The sequence below is a fragment of the Ammospiza nelsoni genome, chromosome 1 (assembly GCF_027579445.1).
Source record: "Ammospiza nelsoni isolate bAmmNel1 chromosome 1, bAmmNel1.pri, whole genome shotgun sequence".
Lineage (NCBI taxonomy): Eukaryota > Metazoa > Chordata > Aves > Passeriformes > Passerellidae > Ammospiza > Ammospiza nelsoni.
Genome location: NC_080633.1, coordinates 59,592,216 through 59,614,171, shown reverse-complemented (window position 1 = coordinate 59,614,171; position 21,956 = coordinate 59,592,216). Strand labels below are relative to the sequence as shown.

The 21,956-nt window shown below is 41.4% G+C and overlaps 1 protein-coding gene across 2 annotated transcripts; it reads left to right on the top strand.

The window, feature by feature from the left end:
* The first annotated feature begins 390 nt into the window (after positions 1-390).
* On the top strand, positions 391-20,422 carry ADNP2 (ADNP homeobox 2). Of its 2 annotated transcripts, none has more exons than XM_059481577.1 (5): positions 391-530; positions 5,980-6,133; positions 7,866-7,985; positions 11,673-11,762; positions 15,044-20,422. In XM_059481577.1, exons 3-5 carry the CDS (start codon positions 7,878-7,880, stop codon positions 18,011-18,013), a joined length of 3,168 nt encoding a protein of 1,055 aa, XP_059337560.1. In that variant the 5' UTR covers positions 391-530; positions 5,980-6,133; positions 7,866-7,877; the 3' UTR covers positions 18,014-20,422. The 2 variants fall into 2 exon arrangements, with proteins under 2 accessions (XP_059337560.1, XP_059337553.1); XM_059481570.1 differs by having other exon boundaries at positions 5,980-6,137.
* The last annotated feature ends 1,534 nt before the right edge of the window (positions 20,423-21,956 follow it).

The window sequence follows — 21,956 nt, the reverse complement described above, 5'->3', positions numbered from 1 at the left end:
AGAGGCGTGAAGGGGCGCAGGTGAGCTCTAGGCTGGGCCCCGCCCCACCTGAGGTCCCGCCTCTAGCCCCGCCCACCCTATCTGGAGAACCAATGGGAGCGCTGATTGAGTCTCTCCCCATTGGCCGGCTGCCTGCCATGCAAATGAGCCTGGACGTCACTTCCTCGGCTAGATCGAGCGCCATTTTCTCTTTCTGGCGGTCGATGCGGCGCCGGTGGCGCGCGGGCGGCGGCCGCTGAGGGAGGCGGGCGCGGGGCGAGGCGCGCGCGGAGCCCCGGCCATGGCGCCGCGCCCCCGGGGCGCGCACTGAGCGCGGCGGCGGCGGCGCAGGGCCGGGAGGCGGGGCTGCGGGAGCGGTGGCACCGAGCAGCGCCGGCGGCAGCGCCAGGGGCAGAGCCGCAGCCGTGAGCGGCGGGTGGCGGCGGTGCGGGTCCGCGGCGGGCGGCGGCGGCCGCAGGAGGAGGAGGAGCGGGAGCGAGAGCCAGGAGGAGGAGCAGCAGCGGCGGGGGCTCCCCCTTCAGTCCGGCCGGGTACGTGGGGCGGGGCGGAGGGCGGTGGACGCCCCGGTGGCTGCGCGGTTTCGGCTCGGCGGGCGCTGCGGGCTTGGAGCGGCTTCCCCGATCGCGCAGGGAGGGACGGGGCGGGCGAGGCGCTGTACGCGGGGATGTTATCCCGCTGCCGCGGGCTGGGAGCAGCTCGGTATCGCCGCGCGTCCTGCGTGTTGGGTGTTTAATTCTAGGTCGCACTTCAGCGATGGAGTGTCTAAGGACCCAGCTTAATAGCTTGCTTTGAAGTCTGGATGAATAACTTTAATTGCTTTTAATGAATTGTTTTGGTTTGAAGCAGTTTGTGGCAAACTGTAGGGGAAACAGGAGTGCAATGCGTACGGAACCAGCACTTCATCACCGGCTAATGGAACCAGTTAATGGGACCCAAAATTACGTCGAATATCCCTGTGGTGCCTCACGCCACAGCAATACATACATTTAGAAAGAAAGTTTATGAATCGTGTAAACAAACACAATCCACACAATGCAAGCCGTGAAAACCATTTGAATGGGCTTGCTTTGTGGTCGAGAGCAGGTAATGGGGAGTTCCAGTTGTCCTGGTTTGTGAACGGAATATAAGATATGTGTGTAACTCCTGCAGCGGTTCAGAGACCTGGACTGTTAAAGTTATGAACAACTCACTTTCAGCAGATAAAGTTTTGATGGGTTAGTTACTTGGGAGGAATTGTTTGTTGTCCTTAACAGTTTTCTGTCAACCAAAAATGTGTGTTTGTTAAAAGCGGTTTTAAAGAGCTACAATGAAACACTTAAAAAGACTCCTGGGGTATTGAATCTATATTCTAGAAATCCTAGTGCTCCTTTTAATAAACTTTCTCTTTAATTTTGATTAAAAAATGGAGTTTCTTTAGCACAATATTTAGGAACTGGGTAAGAAATAGAGAATATGATAACCTGTAATAAGGTTTATTATAAGGTATAGCGTATATGATAAGCTGTAATAATTTCTGTGGTTTGTTTCATGGAGGTTTTGTGAAAAACAACATTCCGCACAAATTGCAGCAGATCTTTAGAAACAAAGTTTTGTTACACCTTATGTTTTTCCATTGGGACTTCCTGGATTTGGGCTAAGTCTTACTGAGTGCTGGTGGAGCTGGTTTGTTTTTAAACACTTTAGTCCTTCTTCTGAAGTCTGTTGCACAGCCCTGGGGGTGATTTCAGTTCTGTCCCCTTTCTGACTTGTTAAGGTTTTGGATTGTCTGTGCTGTGGACTGTTGTGTGCATTTGTAAAGTGCAAAGTCTTGGGGTCACACCAAGTGCAGCACAAATGCAGTGGTAGTTCCTCCTGGAATAGCTGCACTCAGGGTGTGACTCTTCTGCTCACATTCACGTGGGGCTGACAAATCCTGCAGGATTTGAGTGGGCTCCATGCAGATGCTTCTGTTACCTAGGATGAGCTTGGATCCTGCTGGGTTCAGGTTCTGGTCAGTGCCCAGAAGGGACTTCCAAGGGAGTCAAGTATTGTGTGAATTAGTGCTTTAGGTAGGCTCCATGAGTCTGAATGGTAGTGTCCCTTCATGGTAGTGTCCCTTAGCCTCTTCTCACAGTCTTGAATAGCAGGGATTTGGTTGTGTGTTAGTGAACCACCACAATAGTTATTTAAACCACAGTAGCTGTAGCTAGTGATCTAAATTTGCTTTGATGTGTTAGGTAGGATGCAGGTTGTTGTGCTGCATCTCAATCTATGCTGTCACATATCTTACTCCTCTTCATTGTGTGTTAGCAGCTGTTGAATGATGGTTGTCTTCGTGTTGGGCAAGGTGACCTTTTCAACAGGCGTGTGATTTATAGCCTGAAAAGACCAGAATTACTGTGTCTCTTAAGAGACCTATGATTTGAAATGCCCAGAGGTTTCTGATACAGCTGGACAAAGAAGAGTTAATTTTTTTTCTTATCTCAGATTTCTATTAGGTTGCCCTTGGATAGAAATCTGAATGTAAGAAGATAAAGAGAAATTACTTTGGTGACCAGAACTGCTCTTTGTGCATTTTATTAGAAGATATTTTAAATTACAAATTATTTAAACAATGAACAAGAATACCATTCATTCTATTTAGTCAACTTTTTCCTTAGGAAGCTTTCTCCCCTCTCCCTCCATAGGTTGGATAAGCTTTGGTGGTGCTGATGTACTTGTAAATCCTGTTAGGTCTCTTTCAGAAGGCAGAGATAAGAGTCCAGGAAATGAAACTGACCATGTAATGTGTGGTTGAGCAGATACCCAGGTGTGACCTCTCAGAGGATATGTAAGCTTACCAGAAACAAAAGAAAATTGATGAGGGTAAAATCTGGTACGGCCGAGCCAAACTCTCATTCTTGTAGGCAGTGTCTTAGTGCGCCTCTCCTCCCAGCTGCTCTCTGCCGTCCAGCGTTCTTGTTCCCTGGGTTCTTGAAAACAGATCACATACTTTCATTCTGCTTTCAGGAATGAAGTAGTTTTTATTGTTTTCTGAACTAATATGAATTGTCAACTTCTAATGAGTTTACTGTAATGGAAATAATTTTTGGGGAGCTGGGAGGCATTGCCTGGGTTGGGGAGACACAAGAAGCTTCCCTCAGGGGCTGTTGGGACACCTTTGGCTCCTTCTGTGTCCCTCAGGCACTCTGTCCCTGTTCCCGGCCGTCATCTTTGTGCTGCCTGAGGGCATGCTTCAGCCCCAGCTCTGGGGAGAGGAGAAACCAGCGCTCCCCTCATGAGTGTGCCTTGCACCCTGAAGATCCCACCAAGCAGCTGAATGAAACATCTCTGGATACCGTGCAAAGGCCCTTTTTACTTCCTTACCCTGGACTTTACTAGCAGTATTCTGGCTGCAATGTAATTTTTTGTTGGTGCTTGTCAGTTCTGATGACTGCTGAAATACAAGTTGGTAAACAAACCTTCCAAAATACTCCAACCCAAATGTTCCAAACCTGGATATTTTTATAGAGGTCCTATAAAAGAGACAAACCTTTTAAAAAGACCAGAGAGATTTCAAAAATCTCTTTCTCAGTTACTAACGACAGTTATAGATAAAAGTTACAAAAACTTAAGAGTTATTCAATTTCCAAGGCAGATACTATGAGAGGACAAAGTTCCATTAGTCTTTCATAATTTCCTGCTCAAAGCAGTTCTTTGAGCAACAGGCAAGTGAAGGCCAACCACTTAGGAACACATCTGGAGATCTTGCTTCTGTACAGATTTTCTGGTGTTTAAAAGGGTTACATTATGGCTGTTTTCTATGTGGATCTTCTGACATTCCTCTTTTCCTGAAAACTCTAGAAATGGCTCATTATTTAGTTGACTGGATTTTGCTGGAAGCATTTGCATGCCCATTGAAAGCACATATGTGTATCTTCCTTTTTGCCAGCTCCATACCAACTCCATTTTCATTGGCTTGCAAATGCCTACTTCCTGTAGGAACACAAGCAAAAGTGGTGCAGATTTCATGTAAGGAGTAAAGCTCTGTAAGTGAGCACAGTCTGTCACTGGAGGAGGTTGCCCAGAGAGGCTGCCAAAGCAGAGTGCCCTGGCTGCAATTAATGGTTGAGCCTGCTTATAGGAAGCTGGACTGGGTGTCCTCTCAACGTTCCTTCCAAAGCCGAATGAGAATGGTTCTAAGAAGTAAAATGAGTAGGAACTCGGCATTTTGTGATGACTTCTCATTTTGAAGAGGTGCAGTGTTAGTGTTTTTCCCTTTTTTTTGTAATGCAGAGAAATGATAGTAGAAGGTAGTTACTTTGAAAACTGGTGTCTATGTCTACCAAGATACTGTACAGACTGTTACTTTTTCTTTTAGGCTAGACTTAAAATACTGCAATAGTGCTGGAAGGGGGAAGAGTTGCATTTGTGATCTTTGAAAAGTCAAATGTAGTTAGTTGGGTGTTACAATCTATGGTAACAAATGCAGAAATGAAACAAACCCATAGTGTTGAATAAAGCTACACTGTTATCATTATGGAGATATTATCTAAAAAAGCAACAAATAGGAATAGCTTGATGGCTAAAAGGCCTGAGCAAGAGTTGGATAGAGCAGGAGTTGGATAGCCTTTGAACAGAATTTGAGACATCAGCTGCTACAATTATTCCTTTATTTTGCTAAAAACTTGCCTTGGTTCTGTTTAAGAAGTGACAGTAGTCTGAAAACTCAGTGGATTATCAGGTTTTTTGGAAACAATTAAAAGCTGTGAAGAATAAATTTTTGTCTTTTAGACAGGCAGTGCAGTGAAATGATAAAGACTCTTGGTAACCCTCGTTCAGTTTAACTGTAGTCCTTTTGTGTTGAATTTGCTTATTAAGAATGGAATGTGGACCAACAAATTCATGGAACCAAAGTGCAAACTAAAGCCTGAGGAATGTCCAAAATATAAGAAAAAAATTGTTAGTATGAAAATGTGGATAATAAACTGCATAGTAATAAAGGAATTAAACTGAGGACTTGAGGAAATAAGCTTAGAAGGTTGATCTTCTGTGATCTTTATGGTGGGGCAGTGCTGATCTAATGGATAGAGAGGCTCCAAGAGGACGGTAGATTTAGGTTGAATATTAGGAAGAAATTCCAAACTGTGAGCATGGTTAGGCACTGGCAGAAGTTTTCCAGAGCAGCTGTGGATGCCCCATCCCTGGAAATGTTCTAGGCCAGGTTGGATGGGACTTTGAGCAGCTTGGTCTAGGGGAAGGTGTCCCTGACCATGGGAGTGGGTCTGGAGCTAAATGATCTTTAAGATCCATTCCAGCCCATGCCATTCTGTGATTCTGGTGTGAGATCCTTTAAGATCCTTACTTCCAGGAACGTTGTTCAAGTACCTACTGAATAACATTGCACATGATTGCACATGGTGGCCTTTGGATTGAAGACCAGCTGTTTGAAAACTGGAACATAATTTATATTCAAGTTTTTTCTGTTATGGTGGAGGTTTTGGTGTATTTTTTCTTTCTCATGGATTAATAATTTAAGGATAACTAATAATTTTATTTCACTTTCTTCTGCATTAATAATTTCAGAATGATTGCTGGTTAAGAACTCTTGAGGTACGTGGATGTTGTGTACTACACCCCTATTGACTGTTTCTTATTTGTGAGCTAGACATGCCTCAACAAATGCCTGCATCACCTTCTTCAGTAGCATCAGTGTATGAGTTGGAAGACTGAGATGGGGAAACTGTTTCCACTGGAGCCTGATGTATTGAACCACATTTCCTCTGGCTGATCAGCCCTGGGCAGGGTGGTGTCCAGTAGCTCTGTTGTTATCCCCACTGGATTGTGGGCTTGGTGTGCATAACCTGCTGTCATAGAGGGACTGGTTTTCAAGCTTTAACTAGGGACTCTGCAAATTCCTGGGGACTTCACTTTAAAAAGAGTATTTTATGTCAAATTTTTGTTCATTGCGTTTTGAGAGAATGCCTGACCAGTTACTCTGATTTATTCTTTTCTCTATAGGTTCCTGTGATACACCTACCCCAATGGTATCAGCATGTCTTCTGGACTTGGTGATAAAAAACATTAGAAAACAAGACTAGCATCTGTCAAATGGGGTTCCCTCTCCATTTCTCTATACACACCTTTCCTTTCAGGGGAGAAGAAGCGAAGAATAGTATGTGAGTTTGTTGAATTTTAATCGTTCAATTATATGTTTTGTACATAAATTGAGGTTTGGGGTGGTTACATACAGACTGGAACATTTTTTATATGGTTTTGGGGATTTTTTGAGGCTTAGCTTGTAGCTGGTGTCTTATGTGTAGGGGATTTTGCAACTATTTGCATGAAAGTCGTCTTCAGAGTAGCGCTTTCATGTTGGCAGAGAGCTTGCTTTTTTTGGTAAAAGTACAGCTTTTCAAGACATTTGAGACTGTATGTGCTGAAGGACTGTTTGGAGATTTCCTCTATTTCTATTTTTTTTTCTTTTTCCTGTTCAGCCATGTCCTAGATGGATGAATTGTTTAGCAGTAAGAACTAGGATGCAAATGCTCCTGGATCCTCTTGTCAGCTATTTAAGCACCAACTACTGAAGAAGCTTCCAGTGACCTTTTTCAGTGCAAGCTTAGGGTTAGGTTTTGCATTCTGTGTCCATTGTAGTTTCTTAAAGTTCAGTCTAAGTTGCATCTTGCTGTAATGTAAGAAGGAGTTGACAAAGGCTGAGCTTTTTTTTTTACTTCTACAGCTGAGCCTGTGGAGATACCTTACAAGTTTACAAAAGTAGAAGCTTTTGCAGGAAATCTAGATTTACTAGCATTCATATTTTAAGCATGTACATGGTTGACAACAAACAAAAATATGAAAAAGATTTCTCATCTTAATGCTAACATTTAAGGTGAAAGGTGTGGAATTTCTGCTTAAGTGATATGGTCGAAATTTTCTGAATAGAACTTAATAAAATTCTGGTGTTCATGTTCTTTTACGAAAACCCTACAAAACTATGTTCCTGCCATGTAGATACAAGGAGATCTGAAAGAAAAATTTGGAATTTTCTGTAGATAGAAGAAATATAAAAATTCCCTCCCCCCCCTTACATTCGGTTTCCTTTAAAATCAGTCAGCTTTTCTACTTGGGAAATGCTAGTGACCCCACTTTCTTGGCTTAAGGATTTTGGGTTTTCATATTTAAGAAAGGGCATCCTGGCCCATATCAGCAGGACTGGGGCAGTGACCAACCCTGTACTTGGCACTGGTGAGGCCTCACCTCAGGTGCTGTGTCTAGTTTTCTGCTCCTCAGTACAGGAAAGACATTGAGGAGCAGGAGTGAGTTCAGAGAAGGGCAGTGAGTGTGGGGAAGGGTCTGGAGCACAAGTCCAGTGAGGAGTGGCTAAGGCAGCTGGGGGTGTTTAGCCTGGAGCAAAGGAGGCTCAGAGGTGACCTTGTCACTCTCCAGCTGAAAGGAAGCTGTAGCCAGGTGGGGGTCAGTCTCTTCCCACAAGTAACAAGAGATAGGAAAAGAGCCAAGTTGCACTAGGGAAGGTTTAAATTGGATATTAGGAAAAACTTCTTCAGAAAAAGCGTTGCCAAGCACTAGAATGGGCTGGCAAGGGAAGTAGTTCAGTTCCATTCCTGGAGGTATTTGAAAGACACATAGGTGTAGTGATGAGAGGCATGGGTAATGACTGTGGTGGGTTAATGTTTGAACTCAATGATCGTAGACATATTTTCCTAAATATTTCTATTCTCTGACTTTTCAGATTTTAGTTCGTATTTTAACACACTTGAATGCAAGTACCTGTGTTGAAGTATTTAGTCTGTTTTTCCATGCCTTATTATTTTTCCTTTTTTTTTTTTTTTTTCTTTTTTTCTTTATTTTTTGGTTATTGTGTTGTTTTTTTTTTTTTTTTCCAGGAAAAGTGCAAAATGTTTCAAATTCCTGTTCAAAACCTTGATAATGTAAGGAAGGCTCGAAAAAAGGTGAAGGACATTCTTGTGGATCTTGGGCTTGACAGCTGCAGGGAATTGTTGAAGGTAAAGTATTTGAAAGAATGTAAATAAATCTGAAATGTAAACTCCTGACAAATATTTCACCTTCTGGTATATAAATGGTAGATTTTTCGGGGGAGTCCTTACATTTGGGGTTACTTATTACTGATTGTTCATACCCAGGGCAGGAATTCGGTGTGCTTAGCACTGCAGGAGTGTGTATTTCTTAGCAAGATGTGTCATAGATGGTGCCTCATATTCTGTTATTAATGTTTCAACAAAAAGAAACAGTACAGCTTTAGGAAAAAATACCATAGACTAATGAATTTTTATTTGTGTGCAATGCAATTCCAATTCTTTTAAGATTTCAAGCAGATGAGGACTTGAGTCCCCTCAAAGACATCCCATCACATATCAAGGATAAGCTTCTGAAGAGACATACAAATCATCTGCATTTCTGAAAATGGATAAGCTTTTAAACTTTGTGTCTGGTTAAAAATACCAAAATGATATCATTGAGTTGTAGTTTGGTTCTGTATCTTAAAAAGTATATGCAGGTGTACTGGGGTGATTAAGATAAACCTGGTACCACTGTTGCCACTTGGAGAAGAAAATTTTGTGCATCAGTCAGGCAGAGTGCACGCCATCAGATTGGCAGCCCAGTGCCAGAAAAGGTGCAAACACAGCAATGTAACTCAATTTCTTAACCATAGTGTATTTCAGTGAGCTGGTGCACAGGCTTTTTTGACTGTTGAGTAGGTTCATGCCTTAGTGTTGATAAGAGGTTGGTTGCTTCTGTATGGCAGTACTAAAGTAGGTATAACACTCTGTAAGGGTGCTGTTGTGTCTTTTGTGGTGGTTTCTTTCTGAAACTCTTGGGGCAGCAATGGATGAGGGGCAGCAATGTTTTAAACTGAACAAGTGTAGGTTTAGATTAGAGGTTAGGAAGAAATTCTTTATTCAGAGGGTGCTGAGGCACTGGCATAGGTTGCCCAGAGGAGCTGTGGATGCCCCATCCCTGGCAGTGTTTAAGGCCAGGTTGGATGTGGCCCTGGGCAACCTGGTTTAGTGAGTGGCATCCTTGCCCGTGATGGGGGGGCTGGAACTAGATGATCTATAGGGTCCTTTCCTGTGGGATTCAAATTCTCTGAACCTGAGAGAGCAGTGAGAGAAGCAGAGAAAAGAACGATCAAACAATTCTTATCTATTCACTGCACCTGTGTTATCCCAAAGGAGAATGCAATGTGGAGATTGTTTACCCAAAGTGATGGTGCTTTGCTTCCTTGGCCTATCAGGGCCAAGTACATGTGCAGACTGTTGGTCAGCAGACAGTCACAAGATTCTGTGCTGTTGAGTACTTGTTTCAGTTTTTTAGATGTCATGTAATATAGTATAGAATAATATAGTATGATAATTAATTAGCCTTGTTTGCTCTTTCTACAATAATGCCTCTCACCTGTTCTTGTGTCATTCTCAGTGCAAGAGTGGCACTTTCCAACCCAAACCCATTCCATGATTCTGTTCTGTGATTGTGTCTTCATTTAAACTGTCAGCTTTTTATTGTTTTGTTAAAGAAAACCATGATAGTTTTAATGCAGAGGGGAGAACAGTTCTTATTTTTAAAATGTTTTTCTCTTCAACTTAAGAATACCTCTTATGCATAAGGATTAGTCAGGCTTCTCAGAGGGCTTTGTTCCTTTCTTGTTACCTTTCCCTTCTCCTTTTTTCGTCCCCTCCTGGAAGTGAGAAATGTGGAATGGTCATAACTAATTAGTGGATTTTTGTTTAAAGCAAGTGTTCAGAGCAGCCATTTGCCCCACTGACGAGTTCTATTGATAAGAATGGTTATTTTTATTAGCAGATATTCCTCTGTAGGAAATAGCCATTTCAGCAAAATTCTCTAGTCGTATTTCCTGTGTTTGGCTTGTTGGAATCTGGGGTTTAAGTGTAGGAGCCTCTCACTCAAACCAAAAACAGAACATGTTTCAGATAAGCCATAAACTTTAAGAAAATTTTTTTTAGCAGTGTGTGATTCACTGCAGTGTGTTCAGCTGAAGAAGTTTTAGTAAGTCTCAAGTCTTCATTTTCTCTATCAAAAATAGTTCACTAAAATTCTGAGTTTTCTCTTGTTGCATGCAAGGGTTCTTTCTAAGGTTCCTGGGTTTTTTGTGGTTTGTATTTTTTTTGTTTGTTCAGTTGGTTTTTCTGAGTTTTTTTTTTTGTTTGTTGTTGTGTTTTTGGCTGGTTGTTTTTTTGGGGTTTTTTTTGGTTGGTTGGTTGGTTGAGGGGCAAATACATGACTCATTCAGTGTCTAGGATTGATTAGATTGCAGGGAATTTGTTTATTGTTGCCCTGAGCTTTTCTGGTTTCTCTTTGAGCATACTTGACACTTTAAAAGGTAGCATATTGCAAACTCAGCTGCTGCATTTTTCTAAATTCTTGAATAATGAAGTTAAAATCAAATTATCATTGGCATGGTGTTCTGGCTTACTCTAATCTGCTGAACACGTAGGAATGCTCATATTTGCATGCTGCAAATGGACAAGAGCCTAGTGCAGACAGAGCCTGCCTTAAGTAGGATTCCGTGGGGTTTTTTTGATTGTTGGAGCTTTGTTGCTCCTTGTTGCTGACTGTATTCTGTGTTGCTGCTAAATTTCACGTAACACAAACTATTAGGTTTATGAATTCCACTCCTTTTGTAAGGTCATCTCATCTTAAATGTTATTTGTTATCTACCTCTGCTGTTGAGTGGGGGTTGGTGAAGAAGTGGAAATCGTGCCTTCTCTAAGTACCTGCGGAGTTTTGAGTGAAGAGGGATTTGTGAAAAGAAAGAATGTGAGGGGAGAAGAGATGCAAGTTCTCTATGGGTAACGACTGGATTTGTAGCCTGTGTTCCATCCAGGGCATTCTGGGTGTGCTGTTGAATCTAGGTTAGGGTCTTCAGAAATGCCTAGTAAATTGGAATCTAGCTTGAGTTTTTTGGAGGTTTCTTTTTTGTTTTGGTCTTGTTTTTTTTTTTCTCCCATTAAGTTTGTGTTTAAATATGTGTGCGTCTCAGAAATCTGGAGATGAACTTATTATTTTTAGGATAGTAGCTGGCATTGGCTTGAGGGATGTGAACTGCTCTGATGGGATTAATTAAAGAAGGCTCTAAGGACAGTTGCTTTCCCTGCCACAGTTGTTGTAGACACAGTAATATTTGGCTTTTGTAGCTTCGGGGAAAGCAGCTCTTGGAATTCAGCTTTTGTGAATGTCTTTTGTTTTTCCAAGTTTGAAGTGTAACAATGTTATGCAGATTTAATACTAAAACCTGTTGCAGAGTAAACTGTAGTGGTAAGTTAATAAAGCAATGAAGTAAGCCGTGAAATATTACCAATAAAGGAAGAGGAAGGTAGAGAGGAAAAATACTTTGAGTGTTCACTGTGAACTTGGCTGGAAGCAGTGGAATTCAAGTGTAAATATTTTCACTCCCAATATTATTTTCAGTTACTATGAAATGTTCAGAATTCCTACTTTGTTATTAGGCAGTCACATGAACAAATATTTGAGGTAAAAGAAATCAAAGGTGGTCAAAGACGTAATTTCTTTGAATGGCGTTTAGAGACTTCCAAGTCATCCTCTATTTGTGTGGGTTTTTCTTTTTTATTTTTCCTTATTTCCTATTGAGAATTTCTTTATATTCAGAACTGCAAATGCCTCATTTTCATTTCTTGTTTTTATTTTACTTTTAGAATCTTAAAAGTTTTGATGCAGGTGAAAACTACTTTTGTAACACTTCATGGAGTGATGTCTCTCCTTGGGAACCTGTGGGCAAAAGGAAGGTATGTATGTTCCTGACACAAATTCTGGATAAATGTGTTGTGTGGAGTTGCTGATTTGACAATTTTCAGAAATTGGAATGCAGCTTTTTTATGGACAAAATAGGTTTAATATTTGTTTTCTAAGTGCTATTAGTCAGGGAATAATCTTACATTTCGTCTTTGTTTTTTCCCTGTAATAGAGATGGTTATGAGGACTTCAGTTACCATTTTCAGTCTTTAAGGATACAACCCTGAACATCAGTGTTTAAGATGTCACAGAAATCTTTTGCCTTTTTAGCCTAACAATGTGTAGTCTTAGCATGTACAACATGACTCCTGTTTCATTGGAAGGGTGAAAATGTGATTACATAGATGCAAGTGGATTAAGATGAAATTATTATTAATGGCTTGGTCTGGGGTGGCAGTGGAAAACTCCAGTTAGATTCGTGTATGTGAAACAGCTTTTAGCTCTGTATAGCTAGACTCCACAAGAAAGGCAGGGTTGAGGTGAACAATTTTATAATTGTATGTAGTAGCAAGTTTCTGAGATGCTGTGTCTAGAGCAGTTGAGTGTGTCCAGAAAACAACATAGACTTGTCAGTCTTGCTGAAGAGTCTTGAGGCCCCTCATGGCCTTGTTATGGAAGACCTATCATTGAAATTCAGTGTGGAATTGATAACACATTGCTGCAGAACAGGTTGTGTTCCAAACTGTGTCTTTTGGATACTAGCCTTGTTCTTATCCATTTTCTTTAAACAATTTTGGTTTATTAATGTATATAATTCATATATCATGCTGCCTAGATTTGGGAGAAAAGAAGCTGGTCTTTCAGGATGTTCTTTTCCAAAGTTGTTGCCATAAGGGGAAAATAAATTGTTGCCTCCTGTAATTGTTGCCTCAGTAGGCTGGAGAAGATGTGTGTGTAAGTGCAAGTTGGTGGTTTCCACCATTTGTACTATTTTTAGGGAGACATTAACAGTTCTGGCAGAACTTTGGTTTTTGAAGGATGTTCTGTCTTTCTGCATGATTCTAGGTTGTGGGGAATGTGAGACCACACAACAGAAAGTACTACTGTGTTCTTGGGTAGGTTCTTTAAAGGAGGGTTAATTGAGTTTACTGCAGTGTCTCTAATAAGCCTTCTTTTGGATTCCATTTATACAGTTGAAGGTTGGTCAATCTCCAAGATGCTTTGTTTTTCTTAAGTGGCTTGTAATTCTTATTTTGTCAAGCTTTGTATAAAACTGGTATGACATTGGTAGGTTGTGGTGAACCTGAAAAAGCAGATGGGTGAACAGAAAAAGCGGAGAAAGCATGCAAGGAGAACATGCTGGCGGAATGGTTTGTGAAGTGTTTGTGTGGAAGAGCTCTGTTTCATACAGAGAATATCAAAGCAGCATACTTCCATCTGCTTCTGTTCGGCTGAAAGAGAATTGTTTGGAATTTTTTCTTTGTCATTTTACTCCTTCAGAAATAATGAGGTGTATCTTCTAGTAATGTTCTGTGTGCTTCATTAGTTCATTAGTGTCAGTGGCCTTTCTCTAGACAGGATACTTCAAGATCGATGCATCTGCTAATTTGCTTTGTTGCTGTTTACTAGCAGCTAAGATTAGGCACCTAAAGAGTATATATAGAAGATATATATAGAAGATAATTACAGTGATAGCTTAGCAGTGTGCTTCTTCAGCAGCCTTAGCCAGCCAGTGGCATTGTCTGACTGAGTCTTTTGAATTGGTTATCATCAGGAGACTCTCCTAGTGTGGTATTCACATTCTCTGAACAGAGAGAGACATAATTCTCTCTCCCAGGATTTTTCCTGGGCAAGGCATTGAGAAAGCTCAGAGAAAGAAGGAGAAGGAAAACAATTCTTATCTCTAGTTGCTGCTCCTGTTGTTTGGCCCATGTAGATTGTGTTATGGAGATTGTTTACTGAAATGGATTTGTTAATTGGACTCTGGTGATGGTTGTTTGGACTGATTGATCACTTGGGTCAAAGCTGTGTTGTGACTGTCTGGAAAGGGTCATGGGTTTTTCTTTAGTATAGTATTAGTGTAGTAGTAGAATGTGATATAATATAACTTAATAAAGCATTTGTTCAGCCTTCTGAATCATGGAGTCAGAGCACATTATTCCCTGGCTGGGGGACACCCAGCATGGATACTCCTGGTACTGCTAGGAGATGGCTGTCTATTGTCTGTAGAAGGCTGACTGTAACCTGCATGGTTTATGACATGGCAAAAAAAATACCTGCACGTGTTGTGATCTAACTGGGCTGGATGCTGTAGTGGCAGAACAGCTTGTTCTCTTTGGGTTCTGTTTCGTGAAGGCAGAAATTAGTGAGGTGAAAAACATGTCTGAGGGAGCAGACAGATTCCACTAGATTGTTGAGTGTGCAGATTTGTCACATGTGTGTTGCTGTGACTGATTCTGTAGTTTTTGGCAGGAGCCAGGGTTAGGAAGTTGATCAGAAAAAATGATTGGTGGGGCTACCAGTTTTTCAGAAAGAACAAATGATGCTCATGTGAATATGAAAAGCAGTGCTGTCATGTGACATATAACTGAGGGAGCAAATCACTGGTTAGTGCAAGATAGATGTGTTCTTAAGCAGTTAAAATACTTTTCTGAGAGGAGTGTGTGTGCTCTATACTGAGTGTTTTTGAGGAAATTTCACAAAAAAATTCTATGATGCTCAGTATGTATGAGTTAATACATCGCTGTTGTATCATAACAGGAGGTTTTACTACTTCCTATTATTATTTTGGCTCCAAAAGAATGTTCTTTAAAAAATCTTTGTTTATGGCCTTGTTGGGAAGGTCTGGAGAGTTTTCAGCAAAGAACAGGCTGTTGAAATACAGAAAAAAATCCTTTCCTGTTCTGCTTTTTGTCTTTTTGTCCAGTAGATAGGAGCTGGCCCTGAACTAAACAAAGCTTTAAAGGTGTCAACAGGGGTGGTATTCCTAATTCCTAAGGCTTAACTTCTGTACATAGTATATATTTCTGTCTTGTTCTGTGATTCCTGTATTTAAAAACAGACAGGCTTCAGAATTACTTCTTGTGAACTAGGGTAGAAGTAAACTCATGTAAGGCTTCTTAGTAAATTATAATGCAACAAAAAAGGTGCACAAATGTTTCTCCCCTTAAGTATGTAATCTTTAAATCTGCTTTTAAAAACCAGAAGAAACTGAGAAGATACATGCTGTACATGCAGTGAAGGCATTTCTGACAGCTGATAGTGCAGATTTAAACAGGTAACAGTGGCATAGGAACTGACAGTTTCTAAGTGGATGTTTTTCTTTGTTTTGCAGAGATACAGAACAAAGCCGTACTGCTGTGGCTTATGCAAGTTCTCATCCAAATTGCTTACTTCTTTCAAGAATCACTTGCATCGTTACCATGAGGATGAAATGGACCAAGAGATGGTGGTTTCTTGCCCAAAATGTGCATTTTCTTCTCGGCCCAGAGTAGTGGGAGAACACTACTGGATGTTTCATTCGTTTAATAAACGAATACAGAACTATACAGTCAGCATTTTGGATGGCATGAAACAGTTTAGGAGTGACATCATAAACTTCACGTGTCTAAAATGTCAATTCACAGACACCTTGTATTACAATATGAAGAAACATGTGCTGATGAACCATTTTGAAAACTTACTAAGTGCATATTTTGGCGAGAAATGTGATGAAAGTACACCGAATTCAGTTGAGTTCTACTGTAAAAAATGCAATGCTCCTGCGAACAGCCCAGATTCTTTAATGTACCATGTCTTGACAGCTGAAACACACAGAGACCTGGAGAACAAACTTCGATCTCTGATTTCGGAACACATTAGGAAACCTGGACTTGTGAAACAAATGCATATTGCTCCAAAGCCTGTCCCAGGTGTAGCAGCAGCTGCCCCATCTGCAGGGCCTCTTGTTGTCCCAGCAGGTTCTGTGACAGCACCAGCGTGCATCCAGGTTGCATTTCCACAGAATAATCAAAACCAGAGCATGGTGCACACCCAAGCAGTTCAGAACACAGTTGGACCAGTGACTATCCCAAGTGCCTCTGGCAGCCTCCCAAATACTGCCTGTGCTCCTGCTGCTCCATCCTCACAGGTCGCTCTTGTGCCCAGCAATCCTCCCATGGCTCAGAACAACCTGGGTATTCAGCCGTCACCTTCGCAGGCTGTCCTTGTTTCTCATGGGCTCCGTCTTAATCATTCTGTTGGGAACATAAATAGAGCTGTGGCCCCTGCAGTTCTTCCTCTTAATCAGCCCGTCAGGCCTGGGCTCTTTACTGTTAATCAAACAATTGGGACTGTAAACAGTCTGGTTCCAGCTGGAACACTCCCTGCTACTCAACCTGTCGGCCCTGTGAATCAACCAGTTGCACCAGGAGTCCTCCCTGTGAATCAGCCAGTTGCTCCAGGAGTTCTGTCTGTTACCCAGTCACTTGGGAACATGAACAGACCCGTGGATCCCAGGGTCCTTCCTGTGACGCAGACAGTTGGGTCGGGTCTTCTCCAGCTTAACCAGCCTCTTGCCCCTGGGGTGGTTCCTGTCAGACAGCCTGTTGGACCTGGGTTCCTTCAGCTTAATCAACCTGTCGCGCCAGCGCTTATCCCAGTAAATCAGCCTGTTCAGCCTCCGGTTTCTCAAAGCACGGCTTTTTTGACTGCGGGCTCTATACTGAGGCAGTTGATCCCCACTGGCAAGCAGGTTAATGGGATACCTACTTTCACGCTGGCCCCCGTCTCTGTTACTTTGCCTGTACCTCCTGGTGGTGGAGTAGCGACCGTGACACCTCCGCAGGTGCCCATCCAGCTCGTGCAGACGGGGTCAGTGGCTCAGCTGTCCCAGTCGCCAGCCAATGCTCCCTCTCCTCCTGTGGTTCTGACCTCTGACAATGTATCCTTGCAGGCCTCCCCGCCTGCTCCTGAAACAAGCCAGGCTGTCAGACAGGCCAAACAGTGGAAGACCTGCCCTGTTTGCAATGAGCTTTTCCCCTCAAATGTCTACGAGGTGCACATGGAGGTGGCCCACAAACCACTTGAAGTAAAAGTGGAAGCCCCAGAACCTCACAAACTTGCAGCTTGTGCATCATTTCTGAGGATGACAGAAAAGGCAATCCGGTGTTACGCTTGTAAGTGTTTTCTCTGTGAGGAGGAGCTCATGAAGCATATCTTCATGCATGGCTTATCTTGCTTGTTTTGCACAGGTACTTTCTATGACTTAAAAAGCCTCGTGGAGCATAACAAAACTGCACACAATGGGAGAAAGGAGTTGCATGCGAGTTACAGCAACAGAGGAATTCAGCTAGGTAACGATGCTCAGGGTGGCCTTGTGTTCCCACATTTTGATTTCAACACAGTGCTACCAGATGAAGACATGGGTGAAAGAGAAGTACATTTGGCAGTGCTTGTTGGAATATATTCAACAGTTCTTGTCCCTGTTTACATCAAAGTGAAACCTCAGACAGCACAAGTGAACAGGAGATGCACCAGAAAAATGTTCACCTGTCCCTTTTGCTTAGGTACGTTTGCTGGTAGAGAAACCTATGAAAAGCATTTGAAAGAGAGGCATCATATAATGCCGACTGTGCACACGATTTTAAAGTCTCCTGCTTTCAAGTGCATCCACTGTTGTGGTGTGTACACTGGAAATATGACTCTGACAGCTATTGCTGTACATTTGCTCCGTTGTAGAAGTGCTCCCAAAGACAGCAACTCGAGCCTGAAGATGCAGCTTGAGCGTACTGAGAGGAAAGAGCTGCTGTTTGTGAATGGTGAGAAGCATCTTTCTGTGGTACTGAAAAGAAAGCAGTCAGATTCCTGCTTTGTTGCAGAAGACCAAAGGAATAAGGAACAGCAGCCTCTGAGCTTAAGTACTGGCATAGCTCTGTCTGCAGAGAATGAAGTAAATTCAGGGGTAGTGCCTTTTAAACGACAAAAGATTAGGACTGAGTTGAGAAAACTTCCTTCTAGTGAGGATCTCCGCTTTCTAGCAGTAGATCCCAATCAGTATGATCACAATTCATATGAGGCACAGAAACAGTTTTTGTCAGACTACTTTCACAAGAGGCCATATCCCTCTAAAAAAGAGGTGGAATTACTTTCCTTGCTGCTATACGCGTGGAAAATTGATGTTGCATCATTCTTTGGAAAAATGAGAAATACATGCTTAAAGGCAATAAAACATCACAAACCATCTGTGCTGCTGGGTTTCAGTATGTCTGAACTGAAAAACATGAAGCACAGTTTGAATTTAAAAGATGGACCATTGGATATGTAACCCAGCTTTTTATAATAGCTAAAAGCAATCCATAATTGCATACTTATAATTTAGCAGTTTATTGTATTGTTTGTTTTAACTTGCAGACTGGCCTGTTGAAGGGTGCAGTAATACAAAAAGTATCGTTCACTTGTGACTGTTATTGTGAAAGGCACACGTAGTTGTGTATTTTAAAAGCTAAAACCTTCAGACTTAAACATCTGGAATTTGTTTTAGCTTTTTCCCTTTCCTGGGGGTAGTGTTGTGGGGATTTTTTTTTTTTTTTTTTTTCTTGTTTGGTTTTGGGGGTTTTTTTGGTTGTTTTTTGTTTCTTTTTTATTTTGTTTTGGTTTTTGTTCTGTTTGTTTGTTTTGTAGGGTTTTTTTGGGGGGAGTTTGGTTCCGCTTCCGTTTCTTTTTCTTCCCCTTCAGGCTCCTATTGCATTTTTTATACTGTCATGTAAAAACCCTCGTCCTTGTTAAAACCAAATTTTATTTTATTTTATTTTTATGCAGTGTCGTCTTTTCTAAGTAATAAAATGTGTAATGTGGGTTAAAATAACAAGGTAAACTATGTGAAAAAGATTAATTTGATTATTTGTATTTTTAAGTCCTGATATTTTTAACCTGTTTCTGGTTTATCTACTGAAGCAGTGATTGCAGCCATTACATCCATTGCCCTTTCAAATTCCCGGAGTGCTGGTAGGTGTGAAATACATGGCATTGTGATTTTTTTCCTCGGTCACAATACCTGTGCCAGTTAAATCTGGTGATCTGTGGTTCCTGCTGAGTATTAACATAAGGGGCTTTTGGGTGCCCATTAGAGTGTTACAGTGAACTGAGTTGAAATGATTGTGTTATCTGTTAAGTAGATCTTGCTAACCAGAGGTGTTTGTTTATCCTTTTTATTTGGTGTTGAAGCCTGGTTGTTTACCTGTTGTTCAAAGCAGTATTTATTTTATTTTCTTTTTCAAAAAACAGAGCTGCTTTGGAGAGTGTCAAATTACTTTGATACACAGAGTATATGGCCTCCTGTGCATGTCACTTAAGTGTAGAAGCCCTATCCAAATATCACCCAAATATGGTGAAAAATCTGACCTTTTAAACTGCTGTTTTATGCAGTAGTAACTGAGCAGAGCCTACTCCCCTGCAAATTAGATCCCTGACTTGAAGTCCCTTGGGTCAGAAATGGTACAAACTGAAGCTGGATGAATTGGTAGCATCAAGACTTTAAATTGTTGAGTACTCGAGCCCATGATATTCGTGTAGTAACTGGTTCTTGTTGGCCTGTAGAGAGCATCACAGTGGTATAAACCCAAAGAGACTTACCTGCAGTATGGACTGACATCTCTGTTGCAGATTACAGAAGAGCTGTTGGGAAGGTTCACTTGAGTTGAAGCACAAACTGGTGGCCACATCGAGGCCTTGAGTGCTGTCCTTTCTGGTTATGCTTGTTTTCATCTGGCTTGTCTAAGAGTGCCTCCAGTACCAACAGCCAGTTTCATAATAAATAACCTGTAAGACGCATTGGTTTTATTTCCTCCTCTTCACCCCCCTCTCCCCACCCTCCTTTCTCAGAAGAAAAAAAACAAAGTTCACTTGTGCCAGTGTTAGAAGGAAAGGGTGATATGCCCAAGCCGATTTCTATTTTTAAGGTAGTCAGTAGACTTTTGCCCTGTGCTGTAGGAACTTGTTAAAGCAGATGCAAAATGTATTATTGCTGTCTCTGAAAGGGCATGACACGTTTAGCAGAATTTCATGACTTCCTGCCTGAGGCTTTATAAGCTGTTTGGAGTTCTATTTTGGATAAAATCATAATATTTTCATATTTATTGCATCAAAGAGTTTTAATGTGTATGTAACACAGTTACTGCTATTTGGAAAAACCTAGTGATTTAATAGCAGTGTTAAACAAACATAAATAATATTTATAGGATCAGTTGCACGCCACCCCAAAAAATGATTAAGAAACTGTGTTCTTATAGCCTCATAATAGCTCATTAAAAATTAAAAAATTAAATATACTTGGCCATAGCACACAGTTCATGAAACCTGTTCAGAGGGCTGTGAGTGAGGAAGAGGAATGCTCTCTGGAAGTCCTGAAATGTAGACACTTACTCTCGCTCCTATAGCCTCTGCCCTGTGAGCCCTGTCATCTTTATGGTGGTTCTGCTGCTTCTGGTGAGACTCCAGGATGGGAATTTGGCAGTGTGCATCTGGGGAAGGCTTGCCATGAATGGGGAAAGATTGTAGAGAGAGCAGCGTGGCTGTGGGGAGCTGGGAAGTCATTTCATGGTTCATCCATGCTTGGGGCAAAAGGGACCAATCCAGTCTTACCAGTTTTCCTACATAGTGTCCAGTGTTGATATTAAACGGTTTATTTATTGGATTTTGGTTTCACTGTTTCAAATAAACCATATTTTTAACTTTCTCTTAGGTGTGTGTGCAAATGATTGCCTATCCATCCTCTCCCCTCTTTTAATACATTCAGAGAACTTTATGTGAACATTTTTTTGGTGCAAAATGGCTGTTGAAAGAGACAAGAGGAAAGTAAGATGTAGAACTTGGATCTAGATGCTTCAGGTAGATCTTAGTGCATTATAGTAATTGTGTATTATCTCAAATATTGGTAGCTGCATTTTTTTCTAGAGACTGATGCTCCTAAATCTTGGTACTAATTTGCTATCACTAAATCCTTGTGCTCTTTTAAGTGGGTACTGTAGAAATAAAAACCAGATTAATTTTGAAATGTGAAAGTGGTGACTGAGAACACAGTATGGTTGTGGTTTTCAGGAAAACCAAGGAGCTTGAAAAACCAAGAAAAACCAAGCTCCTTGGTTTTCCTGAAAACAGCCAAGTTAAAAATCAGGCTTTAACTAAATCAGGCTTTTTGCTGTGGGCTTCTCTCTGGTGAAGTCGTTGGGATAGAGAGTCAGGAAACACGCTGCTGCCCTGGCCTTGGCCTCCACATGGCTGGTGTGGTAGTTGCCTCTCTGGCACTTCTCTAAGGACAGAGCCTCATATTGCTGGGATATGGGAATGGGAAAACAGTGGAGCTGCCCTCTGCAGCAGGCTGTATGAATACAAGTCCTTGAAAAATGTGAAGGGAGCTCTGGTCCACTGTGAAGAAGCCTTCTGGGCAGAATGCTGGTTGGCTTGTAGGATGATTGTTGCAAGTACTTGTTTCCTATGGGACTGAAAAAGCCCCAGATCTACATCTATCCTGCTTCTGAAATACATTGGTCTGGAGAGGTGTTCGTGTTTGAGCAATAATAGTTTGTTGTGGTGCCTTGAGTTTTGTGCTTGTGAAGTAGTGTGATAACTTATTACTTGAATATGTGCAGTAGGAAGGACTATTATTATTATTATTAGTCATGTTTCTTCTGCATATGCTCATGTGCTGGGAGTTAAGTGAATACTGTTTGGTAAGCTGACATTTTGGAAGGGACCAATAACCAAAACACCTTTGTGGTGGGTTTTCAGTACTGTATTCCTCTGTGGAATGTTACCTACCTTCACAATCACATCACACTTTTTCCCTTCAGTGTTTAAAATTCAGAAAACCTCAGATGCTTATTCAGGTAGCTGATGAATATAATTTTTGGGTTTGCAATTCTCAACAAAATTATCTATAAAGCTATAATTCTATTGCAGCTGGCTGTGCCATTTTCAAACATATTTCTCAAACTTGAAAACTTGATTGTGGACACCTTTTTGTGAGAAAATACTTGATATTAAGAAGGAAAGTACAGATACATGAAATAAGAAAGTTGCAATCTAATAGCAAGGAGGATGCTCCCCCTGCAAAAGACCAAAAAAACCACCCCAAAACCAAATAAAAACCAAACTATGAACCCCCCAACCCAAAAGAAACACCCCCAACCCCAAAACCTTAAGAAAATGAAAATGTTCATTGCTTTTTTTAAAAATCAGGAGACCTTTAACTCCTCTGCAATGTGAAAAAG